Here is a 23,088-nt window from a genome sequence, read left to right on the forward strand (position 1 = left end):
CTGAGCAATGGACCACAAGAGGCTCATTTACACCATGTTCAATGCAGCAGGCCTAACAGCCAAGACCCCGCCTCCAACAAAACCCCAGGTTCCTCCAACATGCACCAGCCTAAGGAAGCCAAGGGGTGTCCACCCAAAGGATTCCTGGTGGCCAGCAGGAACCATGCCGTAAACACACAGGTCAAAGATCACCAAGTACATGGACAGCATGGTCTCATTCAAAACACACAGGTAGTATCTTAGGTTTCCATAACATTAAATTATGGCAATGAGATTACAGGTGGTATTTTTTCTTTTGTGCTAATCTAAATTTCTTGATTAGTCTACCAAGATCAAGCATTATTAACATCCTAATGAAGAGTCTTACAGTCACAATAGTGGTACTATTAGCCGTATTTTTTTTTCTGTTGTCACTGGTAGAATCACATATTCTCATACATCAAAGAAATTCCAGATCTGGTCCTCTTCTCCTGTTGATAGATGGACCCTTCCCTACAGGATCAGTTTAGGGATGACCTAACCCCCTTTCTATGCCTACAGAAACAGGAGCCCAGAACTTCAGCACTCCCCAAATTAAGGTAGTTATTACAAAGCTCTTTCCTAGATTGTAAAATCTCATGCAGCAAAAGAAACCCCGGCGAATGTTGCCCTGGGACAAGAGCTGAGCCAGCTCCCCACAGGGATGAACAAATGCGGGCCCTGAGCCCTTCTGACCACAGCTTGCTGTGTGACATGGCCAGCAACCTCTCCCACCTGGAACTCCATGGAGAGGGGGTGGCTGGTAGTCCCCTCAATCCAAGCCTGGCAATCTGGCAGTTGCCAAGGGGGAGTCGGTCCTGCCTCAGGGCCCACGCTCACCGGGAGTGGAGAGCTGCGTGGCGGGGATCACGTCCTCATCCTCGCTCTCTGAGGAGGAGCTCCTGGCTGTATTCTCTGAGGCCCGGGCCTTCCTCGGGGTGCTCGCAGCCTGGGCTTGCGTAGAGGTAGCCGCCGGGCCAGCTGGACTACGATTAGGGTCGACAAAAATCAGAGGGGGTTTAATCACCTTGAAAAACAAAAACAAAACATACCCCCCCAGTGATTAAAGGTTTGGCCAGGGGAGGGGAGACAGGCTGGGGTAGGGCTTTTAAGGCAAAGGGTCCAGAGTTCAGGATAGTCAGATAGCCAGAGGCCATTCCAGCTGCTCAGGGCGCTCTCAGCTCACCCCCAGCCCATGGCCTCTAAGAACGTGCACAGCACTTCACAGCTCACAGGAGCCCTTCTGACCCTCCCCCCACCCCAAATCCCTGAAGACAGTGGTATGATCCTCATGGTACAGATGGGAAAACCCACACATCCAGAGAGGGGAAGATTGTGGCCTGAGGTCACACAGCCTGAGAGAGTGTAACTCAGCCTCCTGCCTCTGGCCAACTTCAGAGACAGATGACTGGTGAGTGTGGTGCTAGAGAGGTCGCCTGGAGAGGGGTTCACTATCCAGGTGCCCTACCCCCAGATCTTGGTGCCACCTTCTAAGATGGAACCCAGGACACAGACACTCAGATCCATCGACCAGTATAACAAAGTGTATGGCAAAGATGCAAGGCACTAATGATCCTGGGAAGGGTGTGGCCCTTATGTGAACATACCAAATACAAAAATGACCATTAATGAGATAATCACAGAATCGGCACACTGACTAGGAAGGTTCCTGTTTTAGGTGTGATATATGTTGTGGTTGTGCTTTTTTAAAAAGAAAAGCTCTTATCATTCAGAATTGCAAAGCAAGATCTGGTGGAGATGAGACATGTAAGTCAGGCTTCTAAGTGGCCAGGAATGTCGGGGAACTCAGTGGAGGGCTTGGATGCAAGGGTCACGAGTCTGTCATTGCCCAGCAGGGGTTCTTTATGTGATTCATCTGGGAGACTCTCAATAAGACATTGCAAGAAAGACAAGAGCAGCAGCAGTGCCCCCTGGTACTTCCTGGACCCGGTCATGCTGGGAATACAGCCCCAGCACCAGAACAGGCTGAGGCACCGAAGGGTACCTGAGCGCAGTGTGGCCACAAGCCAGAGAATGCTGGGTCTAGTTCCTATTCCCAAGGTCAGATCCTGACCAAGTTCTGCTCCCTTTCTGGCTAGTATGAGCAGACATAGGGCAGTAGTGGGGAGCTGACTGAGGTCACTGTCTGGTACCCGGGTCTTTCCCAGCACAGCACCCTGCCTACCTCCTGAGCCCTACTCCAGCCTGGCCCCCAGGGTCTATGAGAACACAGGGAAAAGCAAAAGAAAGGGGGCCCTGAGGCTGAAGCTCTGCCCTTCCTACCCCTGCCAAACAGCCTCCCCCGCGGCCGCTCTGATCTGCCACTTCCAGAGCGTTCCTTCCCACGTGATGAAACAGAGAAGGATGCAAAGTGGGAGAAAGCTTACAGTTGAGGGAGGGGGGGGATCTATATATATGTGAGAAGACAGAGGAACAGATTGTCGGGGACAGAGAGAAGCAACGAACCCACTGAGGCAAACAATAGCGTCTGGGATGTTAAAAGCAGCTCAGCAGCAAAAGGCGCCACCTCCTCATTCCACCAGCCCACGCTGGCCCACCGGCCTCTGGGCTGTGGGGGTGCAGGAGCCTGGCTGTGGAGGGCAGAGCACAAGGAACCCTGGCTGTGCCCCGGGCGTGGAGTGTGCAAAGGTGGGCCAAACCATCTAAGGGCGTGGGGACACTTGCTTCTGAACGCTGTCTGCCACTGTGGCTGAACCCCTGAGCTTTGGAAGCCTTTTCCCACCTGTTGAACAGGCCCTTAATTATCCCAGCTTGGGCTCACTCATTGGGGCGGCTGTTGCCACTGCACAAGGTCACGAGGCAGAGTACATGCAGGGTGACAAGGGCCTCCTTCTGGGATTGGTTAGAGAAGACCCATCAATAGCTGACATGGCGGAACGATTATGACTGAACCTTGGCTGAGTTCCCAGGAGGTACTGGGCAGTGAGGCCCTCCAGGAATGCAGGGTGGCTCTAAGCACCTCCTCAGGACTGCCTGGGGCTGGTGAATGGACCCCAGGCCAGGCCCATCCCGGAATACCCAGCAAATTGGTGCCAGAGCCAGGACTAGAAGTTGGTCCTGCATGCACTAGCTGGGAGAGCCTTCTGGGAGCGCCTTCCATGGCTAAGCATGCCAGGCCTCTTGATTTAATGCTCCATTTAGCTTCTTATAGGTCTTCTTTTCTCTCTTGGAGGGTGGAGCCCAAGTCTTTTTAATTTGGTGCCTAGCCAGGGCCAGCAAACAGGGCTAAGCCACAAACCATTGCCCTGAAATATCTCTTAGGTGGGGAGACTGAGGCACAGTAAGGGGGCCTGGGAACAGAGTCAGTATCCACTCTGCCTCCCAGTTCTGCCATGACCCTGGCATCCGTCCCTTCCCCGACTGAGGGGTTAACAATAAAAACATAGCGAAACTTGTCAATAGAGAAGAGCCTGATAAATGCATAATGATAATAATCATAATTAGTGGGCTGGGGATTAGGAGCTAAACCCCCCGTTAGGAGGAGGCTGCAGCTTCCCCAGGCTGTGCGTCTTCCCTGAATCCTCCCAGGGAAAGCATAAACTGCTGACTTTTTTCCTCTTTCTTTTTTAATAGGGATCCAGAATCTTGGGGACTAACGTACCAATTATATGGTTCAGTTTAAGCATGATGTTCATTTTAATTGTGTTAGTCCGCCCCCGCAGAGAAGGGGGAAGCGCCCCCTCCCTCCCAGCTGTTTAGCTCCTGCACAGTGAAGAATGCAGTCTCCTAAAGTCTCCAGAGAGCCATGGCAAGGCCGCTTTCCTTTAAGAAGGGGTCAAGTCAGAGCAGAGGTGGCGTGGGCTCAAACCCCAGGTCAGTCCAGTGCTGGCAGTGTTGTGATACAGGCCTCACTCCCTCCTCAAAATGGGAATAAATGAGCTGCCCTCAAGGGGATGTTACAGGGATTAAACAGAATGCTTAGGACCCCCCCACAACCAAAGAAAGGGACCCCTAATATCAAATGGAGCTGTTCCTCACTTCTTCAGACTTGTGTTATTGAGAAGGGACCAGCAGGCACACTCATTGCTGGAGTGGGCACACAGCATCTGACCCACTGAGAGCAGATCAACACCAGTGTGACATGTAGGGGGAGATGGCTGAAGTGACTCCACACCGCTCTTCTAGCCACAGGACCCAGTGTCACAATGAATTGAATGAGAGGGCTTCCCTGCACCCCTGATGGTGCAACGGGTTAAGTTGCAGTTTTGTATCCAGGCATCCTTGTGAAGCCCAGGCATTTCTGGCAGATGGCACTGCCCTGGGTCCTCCGGCACCAAGCTCCTGGAAGCATTTTTTTCTTTCCTTTTTAAAGATTTATTTATTTATGCATATAAGAACTGGGGTCTAGGCCAGGGGAGTGGGGAGTGAGAGGATTCATCAGAGACAGAGTGGGGAACAGAACAGGCAGGTCTACTGAAATACACTGCTGAGGGGAGCAGTGGGCAAGACAGGAGAGTTCTGCTGCACCATATGGGTAACTTACTGGCCCTGGAATTAAGACAGCTGTAATAGGCCCTGGTCTTAGGGCAGCAGTCTGGGGAGATGACCAGGGCAGGTAAGCAGTGCCGTGATGTGCCACAGGTGCTGGAGTGAGGGCCTTGGGTCAGGCCCGGGGGATTCTGACCAGCCCTGCAAAAAGGCTCCTGATGCCCAATTGAAGGAGAGACCTAGAGGGAGTCAGAGGCTGGCACCTGCCCCTTCTGCTCCTTATAGGTCATGGGAATTTGGGGAGATCCCTTCAAACCACAGGGCTTGATCCCTAGCACTGAAGGGGCAATGCTACTTGCCCTCCCACAATGGCAGCACTCCGGCCAGGCTGCTGGAGGGCAAGGTGGAAGGGTGCCTTAGGTTTGCACAAGGAGACCAGAGCAGGGGAGCTGGTAGTGGGAATTTCTTAGCTCTTTAGATGCTGCTGCAGCTCTGGTGTGCGTGCATGGTGGGAGGACCACCACCCTGCCTGCTCCACAGACATATCCAGGCCTCGGCATAGGGAAGGGCTGTGTTGCAGAGCCATGAGTGAAAGAGCCCAGCGCTGACCCTACACTATCGAGCTCTGGCGCCATCCTCACAGTAGGTGAGGATGAACGTGTCCAAATATGCAGAACGCGCTCTGGAAACTGGGAAGTGCTGTTTACACAGGAAAGATCTGCCTTTGTGCCCCAGGCCCACTGGCCCTGCTGTGTGTCTACAGGGTCCTCAGAGAGAAGAGGAACCACCCACCTGGCTCGCCGGAAGCTCCTCGTCACTGCTTTCGGAGGATCCCTCTGTGTTGTTCTTCTCTGGAGGTGCAGAAGCCAGAGTCTTGCTTCTTGAAGTCTTAGAGTTTTTCTCCTTCTGAGGGGACAAGCACGTGGAGGGGCATCAGATGAGAGGGACCAGGACTGGGGAAGTCATGGCTGGTAGGAATGACCCCACACATGCTGGCTCTCCAGGGAAGGCCTCCTATATGTCCACAGGAGAGCTGCTTCCTGCCAGAGCTGACTCTGAACTTGAAAGAGATGTAGGAGTCAGACACCACAAAACCCTGCTGTTGAGTGCTGTCAGCCAGGCTTCTGATGGAGGGTGCAATGGCCCAGGACATCTCACACCCGGCAGTAAGATTCCCAGCTAAAAGTGGGAACTGCCAGCCGCTCCTGCCACACCGGCCATAAACAAGTAGGTAGGCTGGCCAGGTGGGAACTACAATCAGGGGTCAGAAGAGAGCAGTGAGCAGCAGCTTGGGGGAAGCCAGGGCTGAGGTGGGGGGGGGGGGCAGCACCTTGCGTCTCACTGGCTTGAGAGTCCCACCTGTCACTGCTCAGCCCAGCCCAAAGAAAGGGACCCAGGTTGCCGGAGCACCCAACTTCTCCAAAGAAGGTTGAAACTAGATCCTAAGTGGTGTTATTTCCCAATTTTTAAATGGGTCAACTAAAATGTACATTATAGTCTTCCTTGCTAATAGGACCAACTCTGTTTTGGCCCCCCCCCCCCCCCAGGATGTGGGGAAAGTGGTCTCTTCTCCCAGTCAATCACGGGAACTGTGCGTCCTCATGATTGAGTGGCGTTGGGGGAAGGTGGAAGGAAGCCTTAGGTTTGGACAAGGAGACCAGGGCAGGGGAATTGGCAGTGGGAATTTCTTTAGGAGCTGCCACAGCTCTGCTGTGACAATGAGGCAGGAAGAACATGGGGTCCCTAATGATGCTGAGCTGAAGGAACCCTCTTGCTATACCCTTCCCCTGAGACTTCATGAACTATGAGATAATCCAGCCTCTTACAGTCTAAACCCTTGCAGACTGGGTTTTCTCCTGCAGATGAGGACATGGTGACCGACACACGCTACCCATTCAAAACTTATACAACAAAAGAGTCGCACAGTCCAAGGCATGGCTAGGCCTCGAGCCCCAGTCTAGCATTTAGGCCTCCATAAATGTCACTAGGAATAAGCAACCAGAAATGACTGGTGAGACTGGTCTTCCTTCAAGCTCAGCTCCTTGATCTCCCCTCTTGAACTGCACAGTCCAGTCACCTCATCTCACCCCATATAGTATAAGCTCTGTGAGGGCAGGGTTATCTTTAACCCTTCATCTCTCTCAACAAGACAGAGTTGGCCTGATACAGCAAAGGCAGAGGTTAGTGTACGAAGTATTTAATAGATACATTGGTGTCTGTTTTACACATGAGGAAAACAGAAACCTAAGCAGGTTGGAGCTTAGCCTGGGAAAGACTTCCAGCTTCCTTAGGACATGGAAGATGTGGCAATATGAGGTAATGGGTCACTAGGCCACACTGGCTAGAACCAACAGGGGCTCTCTCTCTATATGGGGCAGGGATGCTCCAGTTTGCTCTCCTGACACCAAGGCTCAATGTCAGTGTATTTACCCCGGTGTGTGAATCACTTCCATTACAAGTCTGGGCCTGCAAGAACTAGAGTCTGTACCTAGACCCCTGCAGGACATAGACACCTCTACTGCCTTCTGCGAGCAGAGACAATCATCCAGCTGAAAGTGGGCTCCTCATTCCTTCTCTCTCCCCACTCCCCATGCTGAGCTTGCCATGGGGGGAGGGGGGCACACTGTGAGGATCCCAGGCCTGGGTGAGGGACTGACTCCCTCTAGTGCTCCAGGGGCTTGTGGGACCTGTACCACAGCTCACAGCTCTTCAAGAAACTGTTTCTACAGTGTCTTTGCATTCTTGGTCTCATCTGGCCTGGTGGGAATGGCTGAACTAGTCCCGCATGGGGTTGGTATGTCCATTTGTCCTGGGGAGGCCTCGGTGGTAAGTGCCTTATGATACGTCCTCAGGGAGGACTTGGTTTGGCAGCTTCTTACAGTGCTCTTAGGTAAAACCTTAGGAGACATGTAGATGGTGTTGTCTTGTATTGGTCACCATGTAGATTCTGTTCTACTTCAGCCTGGTGCCCCCTCAGGGATAGAAGCTGGGGGCAGGGTTCTTGAATTAATCCTTAATGTGGTCTTTCTTTTCCACCTGGCCCCGAAACCATATTCTGACTGATAAGTGGGTGGCAGTGACTGGGAGCCCAGGTCTGTAGCTTCTTCCTCACTAGTCCTCACCTGGGCTGGGGGTACAGCAGCTGGTGTCTCCCCTTCGCTGTCTGATGACTCCTCGCTGCTGCTCTCTGAGTCTTTCTCTTGTTTCCCAGTCTGGGCAGCTGCAGGTCCTGTCTTCTGAGGAGGTGCTGGGCCAGCCTCTTTTCTAGGGGACCCTTTGGCAGGGGCTGAGGCAATTCTGACTTGCGGGGTATTCCCTGAGGGCTTTGCCTGGATTGAGAAAAACAGAATCAGGACAAGGAATCCAGAAGGATGCTGGAGACGTCTGGGCACACGCAGAACAATGTGTTGGGCAGCTCCTGGCACTCAGGGGAAGCATCCCCACCCTCCTCAGGCCTCACTTGAGCAGGCAGTGTCCCTTCACTGCTCTGAATCCTCCTCTGGGCCCCTGACTGGCCCTAGCTGGGCCTGGGTTGCTGCCTTTCCCGCAGCTGGTATGGGCACTTGGCCTCACTTAGATGGCACTGCTCTGGGGGGTTATGGCTGGCGGCTTTACCTGAATGGTGAGGAGGTTAAGCACTGGGGATGGAATAGACAGCATGCTTCCTTTTAGGTTAAGCTCCCACCTGTGGTGTGATGGTGGGGAGATTTGCCTGCTCATGCAGGGTCCTTCTCCAGGCTGGGGTCACTGTTTAGTTCTTTTCTCTCCCCCATTCCTGGCACCTCCCATGGCTTCTACCCCACTTGCCTTGGCTGGAGACCGCCAACTGGCTTGAGTGGCTGCAGTGACCACTTTTCCGGCAGCTGCCACGGCCTCTTTGACTGAAGCCGCTTTGGTGGAAGCTGGGCTGGCTTTGATCTGAGGAGTTTTCAGGGAGGCCTTCATCTGGAAGGAGAAAAGGAGTTATGGAAGGAGGTGGAATGGTTAGTTAAGAATGCTGGTTCTGGTGTCAGATGCCTAAGTTTGGATTCTGGCTCCTCCATTTACTATGTGAACCTGGGCAAATCATTTGACCCTACTGTAACTCAATTCCCTGCTCTGTAAAATGGGGATAATAATAAGGCCCATCCACAGGTTTACTGTGAGGAGTAAGTGGGAGAGTCTCTCTCTCTCTCTTTTTTTTTTTCAAAGATTTATTTGTGTGAGGTTTCCTTCTGCTTATTCTAATCTCAAAAGATATCCAGGGAGGGCCTCCCTGGTGGCGCAGTGGTTGAGCGCTGGGTTGCGAAGCTGCCCGCAGTCTCTGCAGTGCCAGTTCGATCCCTGGCTGCTCCCCGGCCACCGGAGGAGGGTCCCGCATGGCGCGCAGACCTCTCCTGCCGCCCGCTGCTCCCCTCAGCAGTGTACTTCGGTCCTTCTGCCTGCTCTGCTCCCCACTCTGGCTCTGGTGAATTCTCTCACCCTCCCGCACTTCTGACTGTACCCCAGTTCTTGTATAAATAAATAAATAAATCTTAAAAAAAAAAAAAGATATCCAAGGAATCCCCAAAATGCCTGCAAAATCTAACGCAGACTTTGAGAGAAAAGAGTAGTAGGGTAAAATTCTTGACAGAATGAGATTCTTGATGGGAATGTGAAAGTGAGTTCTGCGAATATGAAAGAGAACAAGGAATTTGGCAGCATCTCAAGGTTCTTGCCTCATTCCGGGAAGTCATCTGATCAGTGTCAGAAGATAACCACCAGAGCTGGATTCCCTCATCCATGTAAGTCCAAGTGAAAATAAGAGTCATTACTTCAAGAAAGAGAACTGCCTATAAAGCATAATGTGTGTGTGACTAAGAGGAAGGTACTACCAGGATAGCATTTAAGTTCCCTAGAGAGGAGTCATGGTTTTTTTTTTTTTTTTTTTTTTGTGGGACCCTTGCCGGCGGCCAGGGAACGAACCGGCGCAGCAGAGGCTGCAGGCAGCCTCACAGCCCAGTGCTCAACTGCTGCGCCACCAGGGGAGGCCCGGAGTAATGTATTTTATATACAAACACAAACCAAAGACACCAAGTCTAACTTCACTTAATAAATATTAATATATTTAAATCAGAATCAAAGCTGAAATCATAAAAAATGTTTTCTAGTCAGAACAGGGTTAAAGTAGAAGTCAACATAAATAATCCTCCACATCTAGAAATGAACCTACTTCTAAATAGCCCATGTTTCAAAACCCAACCCAACCCAGCCCAGACTCAAATAATAAAAATTAAAAATACATTTTAAAATTCAGGGTTGACACTAATGCAGTGTTAAGGAAATTCACAATTTAAAATACTTATATAAGGGCTAAAATAAAAAATTTAAGATTCCACCTTAAGCTAAAGGTGGAATCAAACCCCAAAGTAAAGGAACATAACAGACTATTACGAACAAATTTATGGACAACTGAGATGAAAACAGACAAGTTTCTAGAAAAGCACAAATTAACTACACAAAATTATTAAAAGGCACAAAATACAAACAAACTCAAGAAGAAAAAGTGTGAGTAGATCAGTATCAATAAAAAGAAATAGATTTTAGTAATTATTTTATTTATTTGTTTGTTTGTTTTTTTGTTTATACATGCACTGGGTACAGTCAGAAGCGCGGGAGGGTGAGAGAATTCACCAGAGCCAGAGCGGGGAGCAGAGCAGGCAGAAGGACCGAAGTACACTGCTGAGGGGAGCAGCGGGCGGCAGGAGAGGTCTGCGCGCCATGTGGGACCCTCCTCCGGTGGCCGGGGAGCAGCCGGAGATCGAACCCGCGCCTCAGAGGCTGCGGGCAGCTTCGCAACCCAGCACTCAACCGCTGCGCCACCGGGGAGGCCCTAGATTTTAGTAATTAAAGCCCTCTTCCCCTCCCCCCAACAAAAGCCCAGACCCAGATAGCTTCATGTTCAATTCTATCAAGAATTCTATCAATCCAATACAAACTCTTTCAGAAAATAGGGAATACTACTACTGAGCTCATTTTATGAGGCCAGTATCACCCCGCCACCAAAGCCAGACCAAGACATCACAAGAAAATTACTGACCAGTATTCCTTATGAACACAGATACAAAAGTTTTGAAGAAATGATTACCAAATTGAATCTGGCAACAAATAAAAGGGAGTATATATCATGACCAAGTGCAATTTATCCCAAGAATGAAAGGCTGATTTAATACCTGAGAATCAATTAATATGTGATATTAATAAAACAAAACAAAAAACTGTAAGATTATTTTGGTAGAGAAAAGTATTTGACAAATATCTAACTACCATTCTTAATAAAAGTTCTCAACAAACTGGAAGATGAGCACTTCCTCAATCTGATAAAGGGAATCTATAAAAAACGTACAGCTACCATCATATGTAATAGTCAAAGACTGAATGCTTTATCCTAAGATTAGAAACAGGCAAGGATATCTGCTCTCACCATTACTATTCAACACTGTACTAGAGATTTTAGCCAATGCAATAATGCAAGAAAAAGAAACAAGTTACTCAGAAAGAAAAGGAAAGCCACTAAAACTGACAAATATAACAAAGTCACAGGATATAAAATCAACATACAATAGAAGGTCAGGTTCAGAAGGCACCCCAGTTTCCTAGGCCACTGGTCAAACACTGATAGAACATCTTTCCATTCTTCTCACACAAGGGTTGCCATCCTAGGGCATTTAAATTCTGAATAGTCTTTTTCTTGAGTCTGGCACATTGGTTTTCCAGAATGAATATTTTGTCTTTGCTACTTTTAAATTTATTTCAAACTTTATCTCCTAAATTGATGGTTTGAGTTAGCTGGGTGCCTCTGAGCAGATCAGACTATTTGACTCCTATCAGATCCTGGCAATGCTGAACAATAGGGGATCCAAGTGTGTATACTTTTGAGGGTGAGGCCATATAAGTTTTCTCATTTAATCATCATAAAAACCCCATAATGGAGGCATAGTTATTATCCTCATCCTTCCATGAAGGCAAGGAAAAGGAGGTGTCAAACCAGACTCCCGTAAGCCCTGCCTATCTCAGCAAAGGTGTGTCAAACCTCCTGAAGCGAGGAAAGTACCATCTTCTGAGACAGTAGGCTATAAGGTAGGTCCCTAGAAAGGGATCAGTGGCTCTATTTTTTTTTTTTTTAACACTTTGAAAGGAAAGGTTTATTAGGAAAAAGGGATAGAAAAAGAGGTGCCTGCATAAATTCTATTTTTCATGCCAAGAAGGTAAAACCTTAAAACAACCATTTCTGTGCCTGGAGGAAGTAGAAAAGGTAGAAGCTCCAGAGGCAGGCCACCTCATTGGCAGACTGTGCTGGAACAAGTCACCAACATCTCCTCTAAGGCCAACCTTCTTCCTCCAGAAACCAAAGGAAATGAACACCCAGCTCATGGTACAGGTGGGATGCTCAGAGAGGAAGGCAAATATTTAAATGCTTGGCACAATGAAGCACTGTCAGGCACTGGTCTGGAATGTGTACGCATTCTGGAAAAAGGATAGGGGCCTGCTGGACTAAGACTCAGTAAGGGCCCAAAGTTCAAAACCTCAGTGAAGGAATCACAGGATTGTGAATCCACTAGCCAAGAAAGAGGGGGGGACAAAAACAAAACAAAACAAAAATCCATAAAAATGTGTGCTCAGGGCCTCCCTTGGTGGTGCAGCAGTTGAGCGCTGGGCTGCTAAGCTGCCCACAGCCTCTGCAGTGCTGGTTCGATCCCGGGCCACCAGCAAGGGTCCCACATGGCACGCAGACCTCTCCTGCTGCACTTGCTGCTCCCTCCAGCAGTGTATTTCGTCAGTCTGCCTGTTCTGTTCCCCATTCTATCTCTGGTGAATTCTCTCACCCTCCCACGCTTCTGACTGTACCCAGTGCTTATATAAATAAATAAATAAATCTTAAAAAAAAAAAAAAAAAAAAAAGCGTGCTCAGGTACAGGGGGAAAAATAACTAACTTCTGAGTGGTTACTGAAAAACCAGCGACAATTAAAAATAGTAACAGTGGGTAGGTGAGTGCAGGGAGTGAGCTCCTCTAGGCTGGGAGATTACTTTGATTCTGTTCTACTTCAGCATGGTGCCCCCTGAGGGTAAGAGTTTGCCATGTGCAGGCCCTTGCTGGATGTGGGGGGTTTACATTCTCCACCCTGTTGAGTGTTCATTTCTGATTCACAGAAGAGTGAACAGGCCCTGAGGGATCGCATCTCTTGCTAGGACACAGTGCTGGGACCTGAAACCCCTGCCACTCTCCCTACCCTATTGCCCCCATTCATCCTACCAGAATGCTCTGCTTGGGGCAATTAAGCAGGTCTCTGAATAGGTGGGCTTCTCTGCCCGGAATGCTGTCCATAGTCAATTCTTATAGCCCACACTAGATGCTACTTCCTCCAAGAGGGCTTCCCTCCCAAATGCCTCCTAAATGCTATCCCTAGCCATACGCCATATAACCCTATTCACACAGTCTGGAATCACCTATGTACATGTCCATACTACCCACTGAGGTGAGGGTCTCCCCAAAAGCCACCGCCACAGGAGACCCAGACAGGGCCCATCTCCCAGCACCAAAGACGGTGAAAAAGAGCTGGAGGAGAGCATGAAGACTCTCAGTGGGAGCTCAAAAGGCCATCCAGGAGACCCGACAGTGCTGATGGGCAGAGAAGACAGAGTGGGAAGTCTGGAAGAAGGTTGGGTGGAGGGAGCCCTGGATGCTTTTGCACATCCCGGGGTAAGAGCAATCCTCGACAAACCCATCCTTGGGGTTGCCACACCTGTCGGGGAATTGATGTGGCGTGGTAAACTGGTGACCCGAGCCTCACCTGGGCTGGAGTCTCAGTCTCCTCTTCACTGTCCGATTCCTCCTCACTGCTTGTAGATTCTTCATGTCTTTTAGCCACTGAAGGCCCTGCCTTCCCAGGAGGTACTGAGGCTGTCCCTTGCCCCAAGGGCCCCTTGGTGGGCACTGAGGCAGCTTTCACAGGGAGGCCTCTCCCTGCAGTCTTTACCTGGAACAACCCAGAAGTGTGCAGGTAATGGAGAGTTCAAAAAACGATGGGGGGCCAGCCCTGAGTCAAGCATGCTGTGCCTCACCTGTCCCACGGCTGTGGCAGGAGTTGTTTCTTCCTCGCTCTCTGACTCCTCACTGCTCGAAGAGTCCTCCTCTACTCTCTGGGTGGCCCTGATCACGGCTGGGGATGACGAGCAGGCTGGAGCAGTTGCTGCTCCAGCTTTCCAGGGGGCTGGAGTGCCCAGTCGCACTGGTGCAACCTTGGCAGAAGTGGGGGTGATGGGTGTGCCCTTCTTTGGGGAGGCCTTGGTCTGAGGAGTTTTCATAGCTGGTTTTGCCTGAGGGGACACAGAAGTCAGACACTGGAGAAGGATAAGACCCCTGCCCTGGGGTCTTATCCCACAGGTTCAGGATCAGACCGGGCAACAGCCCCTCCCAACACCTCACCTGGGCTGGAGTCACAGCTGTGGAGGCTTCCTCCTCACTGTCTGAAGACTCTTCCTCACTGCTCTCCAAGTCTTCTTTGGACTTTTTTGCTTTAAGCTGTGTGGCTATAGGCACTGCCTTCTGCAGGGGCCCCTTGGTAGGACCTGAGGCAGGTCTGACTGGGAGGATTTTTCCCAAGGAGTTTGCCTGAGTGAGATATAAGGGGTCAGGGAGGGAACCCAAAGCATGGCTGTGTGCAGAGATGCAAGGGACTGAGAGGTCAACAACCACAGAGGGCAGATGTGAGGGAGAGAGTGCCCTCCTGGCAGGGGCCTTACCTGGGTTGTGGCCACAGCTGCTGGCGCCTCCCCCTCGCTTTCTGACTCCTCACTGCTACTCTCTGAGTCTTCCTTCTGCTTTCCAGTCTGGGTCAAGGATGCCACAGACCCTGCCTTCCCAGGGGGTGCCGGAATATGGCCCTTCCCTGAGGGCCCCGCGTCAGTGGTTGAGGCAACTCTGGCTTGGGGGTTCTTCCCCAAGGGCTTTGCCTGGGAGTAACAAAGAACAGATCAGAGAGGGCCCACAGGGGAGCATGTGTGAAGATAGGAGGTGAGGAGGGCAATTGGAGGGCAAGGTGCACAGTGGCTCGTGTATCACATGTTCCAGCCTCACCTGAGTTGGGCTCGTGGTTGGGGGCACAGCTACCGGAGACTCCCCCTCACTATCTGACTCCTCAACACTGCTGTCTGAGTCCTCTTTCTGCTTCGTGGCCTGGGCAGCTGCAGGCCTTGTCTTGCCAAGTGGCATTGGAGGGGCTCCTTTCCTAGGGGACGCCTTGGTAGGGGTAGAGGTTGCTTTAACCTGGGGGGTCTTTGCCGAGGGCCTTGCCTAGAGTAAGAAAAACAGAATAGGGGGTAGGGGTGGAGGATGTCCTGAAGGTGGATTTGAGGAGACATAGGACACCAGACGAGAGCTGATGCCACCACACAGCAAGAAGGGGCGGGAGTCTCAGCACACAGGAATGGAGAACAAATCCTCGGCAGGCCTCTGGGGCAGGGGGTTAGGCTTGCGTGGCCCCCCCCAGACCTCACCTGAAGAGGGGTTTTGGCAACTGGTGTCTCTTCCTCACTGTCTGACGACTCCTCACTGGTGCTATCAGAGTCTTCCTGTGGCTTCCCTGCCTTGGCCTGGGTGGGTGCAGGTCCTGCCTTCCCAGGGGTTCCCTTCGTAGGACCCAAGGCAGCTCTGACCTGGACAATTTTCTCCGAGGTCTTCACCTAATAAAAGAAAAAGGGCAGTGTGCTCCCCGGTTACTCCTATTCACCTTCCTGTGATGCCTTTAGGTTTATAAGACCCACCAGCTTCTCTCCTTACCCACACTTTGAATGGTATTCAGGACAGGAGGCTCAGCTTCACACTCTATCCTGGGCCCTCGCATCCCCTGCCATTCCATCTGTCCACCACCCCTCAACAGCCCTTATCCTCTGGTCCCAGACAGAGAGCACTTCCTTAGTAGCTCTCTTGGGCCCTGCACTGTCCACCTGGCTATGCCTGCACAGGGATCGGAGGAAGTGAATGTGACATGGAGAGGAAGTCCCAAGTGAGGAGGGAACAGAGGAAGGTCTGTGGGACAGCAGGACTCCTAGGAAGTTTGACCTGGCCTCATGGGCAAGGTCCCCAGGGCTTGGTCTCAGCCTCTGGTCCTGGCCTGAGGGCTTTGGCAGGGTGGCTGAAGGTCCTGTCTGCTCTGGGAAGGTCACCAACTACTCAGCCCTATGCAAAAATCAGCGCTCTGGTCACTTGCCTTCCAAAAATCTGCCTGTATGGAGGGAAGAAGCCTTCAGATAAGCTGTTCAGCCTGCACCTTTTCAGAATTTTGAATTCAACAGAGAAAGTAGACGTGACATAAACATTCACACTTGGCTCCTAGAAATGGATGCCAGGAGACACTGGGTAGACCTTAGGCACAGCAAGACCGACTGGGGCAGAGGAGAGTGGCCCTGCAGACAGGGTCTCATCAGTGATGACCCTCACTCCCTCGCCTGCCCAGGGCCTCGGCACTTGCAGCACTCCCTTGCCCAGAATGACCTTTCTTCCAAAACTCCACACGGTACATGGATCCTGCCTCTCCTACTTCTGGTCCCAAGCTTTACTATCTCCTCTCAGGCCTATCTCAACACCGCTTTACATGGCCACCTCCCACATCTCCTGCTTTATTTTCCTCTAACATTCACTACCAGTGAATCTTACTGCAAGCTTCCCCTCATTCTTCTGTTGCGGGCCTTGGGGGGAACCGCCCCTCCTGGCCTCACCTGGGTAGGCTCAAGGCTGGCGGCAAGAAGGGAGGTGATTTTACCATTCTGTCTGACCTTCCTCTTCCTTTAATGACTCCCACATCTTCCCAGGCTCCTGGCTTCCCCTTGAGGCATGCTGAAGCCCAGGGGTCTCAGTAGATGGAAAGTAACCAGATCCCTGTTCATAACAAGGTCCAGATTTGGCTGAGAAGGTAGAGGTCCAGGTAATTAAAACTTCTCAAGTCCCAGGACTAGCTGGGAGGACAATGGCCACTGACTAAGGGAGAAGCGATAAGGGGAGAAGTTACTGACAGTGGGTTGCAGGGCCTCACTCTCAGAGAAGCCATTCGGGGTTCTGCCTGCCCAAGGAGTTTCCAGGGCATCTGAAACCAGCCCAACTGCTCCTATGCTTCAACTTGTGCATCCTCCTCCTGCTCCCCAATTCCCAAAGCCAGTACTCCCTGGCAGAGTGCTCAGTACAAAACTACTCTGTCTCTCTCTTGGGGGGTCTACACGAGAGTCCCAGGCTGCTGAGGAACTAGGGGATCCCAAGGGATATATCTCCCCAGGCCTCACCTGGCTGGGTGTCTGCATAGTGCCCCTGCTCCTTGCTCTCAGACTCCTTGCTGCTATCTGAGCCTTCCCCTGGCTTCTTGGCCTTGCTGGTTATAGTCAGGGCACCTTGGACTTGGGGAGTCATACCCACCTTCTCAGGGGTTGGTGCTGCTCTTTTCCCTGGAGACCCCTTGGCAGAGGCTGGTGAGGCTTTGACCTGGGGGTGTTTTCCTGAGGGTTTCTCCTGGAGCCAGAGAGGATGGAATCAGGGAAGGAATCAAACCCTTTGCCCCGAAGGCTACAAGATGCTAGATGATTTATACCTCAGGCTACTGGATCCTCAACTACCTGAGACATACTACTTTCATACTCATTCTCCAGAAAAGGACAAGAGGCTTAAACGTTTAGCCACCAGGGCCAATGCTGCGAGGCAGAGCTGTGACTGGAGGCCACATGGGCACGCCTTTCAGGGTAGAACTCTCAGCCACTATGTCCCCTGCCACAGCGTGCACCCAGGGTTGGCAAAGAGGGCCGCCTGGTACTCAGGGTCAGCACACAGGGTGGCTGGGCACCCAGGGTCAGCAGAGGGGACCTTCTAAATCAGGAGAGCTCATCTTTGCCCCTTCTACTGCAGTCACCACAGTGGTTACCCTGAGGGACAGGACCTGAACACCAGTATTGGTGAGATAAGTTGGGTACATTCTTTCTTGCACTGGGCTCTTCATTTGACTTTATAACTCAAACATTTCTCAGGCAGACAGCTCCCCTACTTTCACCTGTCATGGGGACTTCACCTGCCCCTGGGTTTCTGAGGCAGCTATTTCTTCAACCTCAAGTCCCCCTTCACTGTTGCTGGACCCTGCATACCACCTACCTCTGGCCCACCCAGGCTGGGCTTAACTATTCTTCCTTGGGTCCTGGGAGGAGAGAACCCAGGGCATACTTATGGGTGGCTGGCTCTAGGGCAGAGCAGGGAGCAGCCCACAGCCAGGCCCAGGGGGAAAGGAGTGAGGGCTTCACTATCACGGTTCCCAGGTGAGGCGGAAAGAACCATGGGTGCCGGTCAGCTCCTCCCTGAGCCTTGCTGCTTGCCTACCGCATGGTAACCTTGCCACTTGTTCCTGGGCCAGCCACCAGTGTCTCCTGCCAAACCTCAGTGGTGGCACTACTTTTATTTTACACCATCCTCCAATCCAGATCATGACCAGTGATCAGACCACTATCCTTCTGTATCTGGAACCCTCCTCAGGTCTCCTAGGATAAAACCCCAGTTTTTCCCAGTGGGTCTCAGAGGCAGGCAGAAAATCTGACCCCTGCGCTTCTCATCTGGCATCACATTCCCCTCAGTGATGAAATTACACATTGATGCTGCTTCAAAGCTCCAAACGCCTTGGCACACTCCTGTTACAGGCCCTCCCTATGGTTTCCTTGATGGTAACTGTCACAGTTTGAGTTAAACTGAGGGAGACCTCCTGTCCCCACAGCAGTAGGCAGTCCATCATCTTGTGGCTGTATTCCAAGTAGGCCGCAGCCACCCAGAGAGCAGAGACTTCTCCCAGCTCGGAGAAAAGGCCACAGCCTCAAAGTCCTACTGCTCTCCGGTCAAGTGCCAAGGCTGGGCATTTATCAGAGCAGAACTCTCAGGGCTGCTGCATCCCACGAAGGAAAGCCATGATCCCACCCAGGTACTGCTCATGAAGCTCTTCTGACCCTGGCCCCCACATCCCTCCCTGGTGAAGCTCCCAGGCATTCCAGTGCCATCTGCCTAAGAGGCCTTCCTTGCCTCACAGGTGGGATGTGTCTCTCACACCCAGAGTACAACATGCAGCTCCTGGCTTCTCGTCTCCCTGGAACACTTGCTGACTGAACTGGGCCCACTGGTGTGTGAAGACTGCTCAGGGCTCTGGGAAGGCTAGAGGTGTGGAGAGCAGCTCCTGAGGATGAGTGGCAATTACCTCCACGTCTGTCTCATCGCTGGAGCTGGAGGTGTCCTCACTGGAGCTGTCGGCCTGGCCTGTTGATGCCATTCCTGAGAGGTCAACAGAGAGGGCACTGAGGGTCACCATTTCCAGATGGCCTTTCCCTCCCAGCACCACAATCCTCGAGTCCTAATCAGAGGGGTGCTGAGCACCCAACCTTTACATGCAGAACTTCAGTCCACCCTCTCTTGAGCCTCACAGCTGAGATAGGTACCACTCATATCATAGGGTCCTGCACACATGAGGCCCTACTAAGGGCTATTAGAGGTTCTGACACTCACGTACCAGTACCTGATGGCCTAGAAAATCTCTACCTGCCATCAAAGTGAGGTGGGCAGGGCACACACCTACTGTATGTGAGAAACTGAAACAAACCCAGGAATGGCAGTTTGGTTTCCAAGCCTCCTCAGTGGGCCCTGGACTCACCCGAAAGCAATAACCAGAGAACACTCCATTACCATGGGCAGCTCAAACTTCCTACATAAAGCTTACGTGCCCATGCAGCTGACCCTCCCTTATGGGAGGGGAGGATATGACCTAAGGTGGAGCCCCTGCTGTCATGGAGACAAACCTCTGAGTTCCAGAATGTCCCAAAGAGTGATAATGCAGTGCCCAGGCCTGCCTCCTCAGCCCAAGCTTGGGGGTTTGGTTCCTAGAGGTGGGAACTTCTTACCGGGCTTGGCAGTGGTTTTGACGGCTGGGACGCTGCCCTCCTCCTCAGTTTCTGAGACCAAGATGGTATTCACTGAGGGCTCTGGCATCTTCCTGGTGGACTTTCCAGAGAGGAGCTGGACCACTGCCTTCCCAGAGGCAGGGTGTGCTATGGAGTTCATCATCTGGCCACCTTTCTTTGCCTATGGAGAATGGGAGGGGCAGACACACACTGAGGCACCTGGAGACCTACCACCTCCCGGCAAGGTGAGCCTGGGTCAATCACTTATTCAAGTCTCTGCCAAAGTGGGGCCAAAACTGGTACCCCTGCTCAGAGGCCTAGAGGTAACCTGATTACAGTTCTTGGAAATGTGGTAGTGGCTGGCTAAGTAACAGTGTATTGTAGGTGCATTATTTATTTCATAATGACTTTTTTACATAACATTGCTAACACCCCAAGCAATTTCAGGGACACACGCCTTTGCATGCCTGTAATACTGCTTTACAGTTTACCAGAAAATGACATTCCACTTTCTAAGCAGTTCCAGACTAGAAGATGCTTTCTGAGCTTTCAGATCCACAGGGATCTTACTCACCATAGTGTCTCCACAACCTCACAGTGCCTGAACTGCATCGGTAAGGATTTGTTGAAGCAAATGCAGGGATGAGGAGGAAAGAAACCATTTACTCTAGGTTCATGATGGCCCCAGTAGTCCAGAGAGAAGGCATCATCCTCACTTAGCAAAAAGGAAACTGAGGCCCCGAGAGGTGAAGGGACTCAACAGGCTGAGACTTGAACCCAGGGCAGCGAATTACCCACAGCCCTGTCCTTCCCTGCAGGGTGCTTCAACATCCACAGCTGACAGGTAGGAAGGTGGCCCCCACTCACCTTGGCTTTTTCTTTCATGCTTGATGGCAAAACCACTGACAGGGCTGAGGAGTTGCTTGGCGCTAGTCTCGGGGCTGTAAGACACAAGCACTTGCTGGATGAGCCAGATGAGTTTTTCCTCAACAAAGAAAAGCAAATAGGCTTCAGCTCATCCAACAAGAGACGTGGCTGCCAGGTACTCACACGCTGGATGAGGCTGAACTCAGGCTCTCAGGGATGCCTCGGCCGCACCCACCAGGAGCAATGGAACAGTGAGCTGACAGCCGCGTGTCTGCATCCCCAATGGATTCCAAAGTGGCATCTGAGGCCCCAAGGAAAAGGGCTGGCTCACAGCCCTGCCCCATACTACCATGACGGTGCTGTAGAACTCTGGGGGTGGCGGGGGGTGCTGTTCTAACAGGTCCCCACACTATAGTCTGCTCAGGGAGAGTCTAGGGCCAGGGGTCAGGCTGTCAGCCTCCAATCCACACAGAAAACTGTGCAGAATTTAAATAGTTTTTCAGTGAAGCGGTGGCTGAACCCTGAGACTTGGACCTGGTTAGATGTTGCGATTTATAGATTGGTGGTGCTTTCACACTAGGGTGCTGTCTCCTGAGATCTCAGAGGTATGAGGTTAAAAAGGACCTGCGTGGGCCTCCCCGGTGGCACAGCAGCAGGTTGAGTGCCGCGCTGTGAAGCTGTCCGCAGCTTCTGCGGCATGGGTTTGATTCCCGGCGAGCCAGGGATATACCCACATGGCGCGGCAGACCTCTCCAGCCTCGCCCGCTGTTCCCCTCAGCAATGTTTTTGGTCTGTCTGCCTGTTCTACTCCCCACTCTGTCTCTGGTGAATTCTCTCACCCTCCCACAACTTTGGCCTGTACCTCAGTTCTTGTATAAATAAATAAATCTTTTTTTTTTAAAAAAGAGGACATTGCGGAGATGAATGGCTTGATCTAGTTCTTTTCCTGGACAGATACTGAATGACCAGGTCTAACCATCATCAGTCTGATTTCAAGTGTCCCCTGGGTCACCCTTGCATTGAGAATTATCCTGAAGAAAAGCCAGACACTGTATTATGCTGCCCACAGACACTTCAGTTTCTCTCAGTGAGGACTCCTTTAAGAAGCGTAACCATCATCACAGCTTTAAATATCCACTGACTAGCCAGTCAGTATATATTTTTATATTTTATGTTTTATATCACAGGTGTAACTGTAACAGGGTGGTCCCCAGGAAAGAGGGAAGTTCCAGGTTCCCTGCCCCACCCAAGGGAGGGTGGAGCTGAGCAGGAAGAGGAGAAGCTGCAGAAGAGACTGAGGAAGGAAGCAGGATGGAGCCAGGAGACCTGGAGGAGGCGCATGGAGCCTAGAGACACGTGAAGAAACTGCGCTTGTCCTTTGGTCGTGGACTGGGTGACACAGATGTGGGTGAGACCCGTGGGGAGGTGACAATGGCAGCTTTTATCTTGATGTTGATTTTGCTCTTTTCCTTCTGGGCTTGTCTGATTGTTTCTGACCCTTTGCTGTGGGTCCCCACTGGAAGGTGCTTTAGACTCATGGCAGGCTTTGGGGCCTTGCTCTGGGCCAATCCCATATGGATGGACTTTTACCCACGAGGGGACGGGTAACTTTGGGTGCTTCATTTAGAAACTAGACTCTTTGCCTTACCTGTATTGTTTCCTAGTTTTATTAAAGTTCCTTCCCATTAAAGTCTCCTATGTTTTGTGTTGATGCGGTGGATGGCAGAACCCATTTAGAATAGGCAGGTTTGCGGGGTTTGAGCTGCCCCTCTCCCTGTCCTATAACATAACCACATGTAGACGTAAGCACAGGTAGATGCGGCTGAGGACCACTGAAGCCCTTCCAGTAGGCAGGGCGCGGGTGGGCAGGAGAACTGAAAACCTTCCATTTTTCTTCTATATGCTTTTGGACAGTTCAAAATAAACTTGTATAGCATATTCTTTAAAATACTAAGCAATATATATATATATATACATACATACATACATACATACATATATATATATATATATATATATATATATATATATATATAACGTAGCAATACAATTGCAAATATTGAAAAGAAACATGCTTAGGAAAAATGAATGGAAATATATTTTGTCAAATTACAGGTGGCAAGACTATAGGTAAATTTCCCTTGCCTTTAAAAAAAGTAATTAAAAATACTCTAGAACGAACACTTCATAATAAGTCCTGTATTTTTCAATTAGAAAACATTTAAAAATGAAGATGTGGGCCTCCCTGGACGCACAGCGGTTGAGTGCTGGGTTGCAAAGCTGCCCGCAGCCTCTGCAGTGCCGGTTCGATGCCCGGCCGCCGGGCGAGGGTCCCACATGGTGCGCAGACCTCTCCTGCCGCCCGCTGCTCCCCTCAGTAGTGTATTTCGTTGGTCTGCCTGTTTTGCTCCCCTCTCTGGCTCTGGTGAATTCTCTCACCCTCCCACGCTTCTGACTGTACCCAGTGCTTATATAAAAAATAAATAAATCTTTAAAAAAAAAAAAATGAAGATGTTACCTTCTACATAAACAATCCAATAACACAAAGCAGAGCCGAAGGACAGCTGCCCTCGAGTTACGAGTGCTGTGGGAAGCACAAGGAGCCCCGAGAACCCAGAAGGAGGAGCGAGCCTCCCATCATCCAGCTGGTGCTCTGAAGCCAGAGTGGCCAGGACAGCTCCCAGTGTGCATTTCCAAAAAGGCCCACAGACAATCACAACTCTCCAAGCACCCCCCAGGCCATGCAGAGGCTGCTGCCTCTGGAATCATTCCAGCAATTCTGAGAAAGCGGGCATCTTTCCATCTCTATCAGAATCACTGGGAAGCCC

The 23,088-nt window shown here is 51.1% G+C and overlaps 1 protein-coding gene across 5 annotated transcripts in view; it reads right to left on the reverse strand.

Moving 5' to 3' along the window:
• Nucleotides 1–23,088, reverse strand: part of TCOF1 (treacle ribosome biogenesis factor 1) — a 38,248-nt gene that overhangs the window by 9,845 nt on the left and 5,315 nt on the right. For 4 of the 5 annotated variants that reach the window (XM_037508942.2, XM_037508941.2, XM_054694262.1 and 1 more), the window contains exons 4-17: nucleotides 20,261–20,334; nucleotides 19,394–19,574; nucleotides 18,697–18,770; nucleotides 16,893–16,985; nucleotides 14,984–15,169; nucleotides 14,565–14,780; nucleotides 14,231–14,440; nucleotides 13,914–14,099; nucleotides 13,550–13,804; nucleotides 13,279–13,464; nucleotides 8,275–8,412; nucleotides 7,590–7,796; nucleotides 5,260–5,373; nucleotides 859–1,045 (exon numbers count right to left, since the gene is read on the reverse strand). In XM_037508942.2, coding sequence (XP_037364839.2) covers nucleotides 859–1,045; nucleotides 5,260–5,373; nucleotides 7,590–7,796; nucleotides 8,275–8,412; nucleotides 13,279–13,464; nucleotides 13,550–13,804; nucleotides 13,914–14,099; nucleotides 14,231–14,440; nucleotides 14,565–14,780; nucleotides 14,984–15,169; nucleotides 16,893–16,985; nucleotides 18,697–18,770; nucleotides 19,394–19,574; nucleotides 20,261–20,334 — 2,307 coding nt within the window. The other variant, XM_054694263.1, reaches the window with a different exon arrangement.

This window comes from Talpa occidentalis, unplaced genomic scaffold, assembly GCF_014898055.3.
Source record: "Talpa occidentalis isolate TD23 unplaced genomic scaffold, MPIMG_talOcc4v2.1 talOcc4.13, whole genome shotgun sequence".
Lineage (NCBI taxonomy): Eukaryota > Metazoa > Chordata > Mammalia > Eulipotyphla > Talpidae > Talpa > Talpa occidentalis.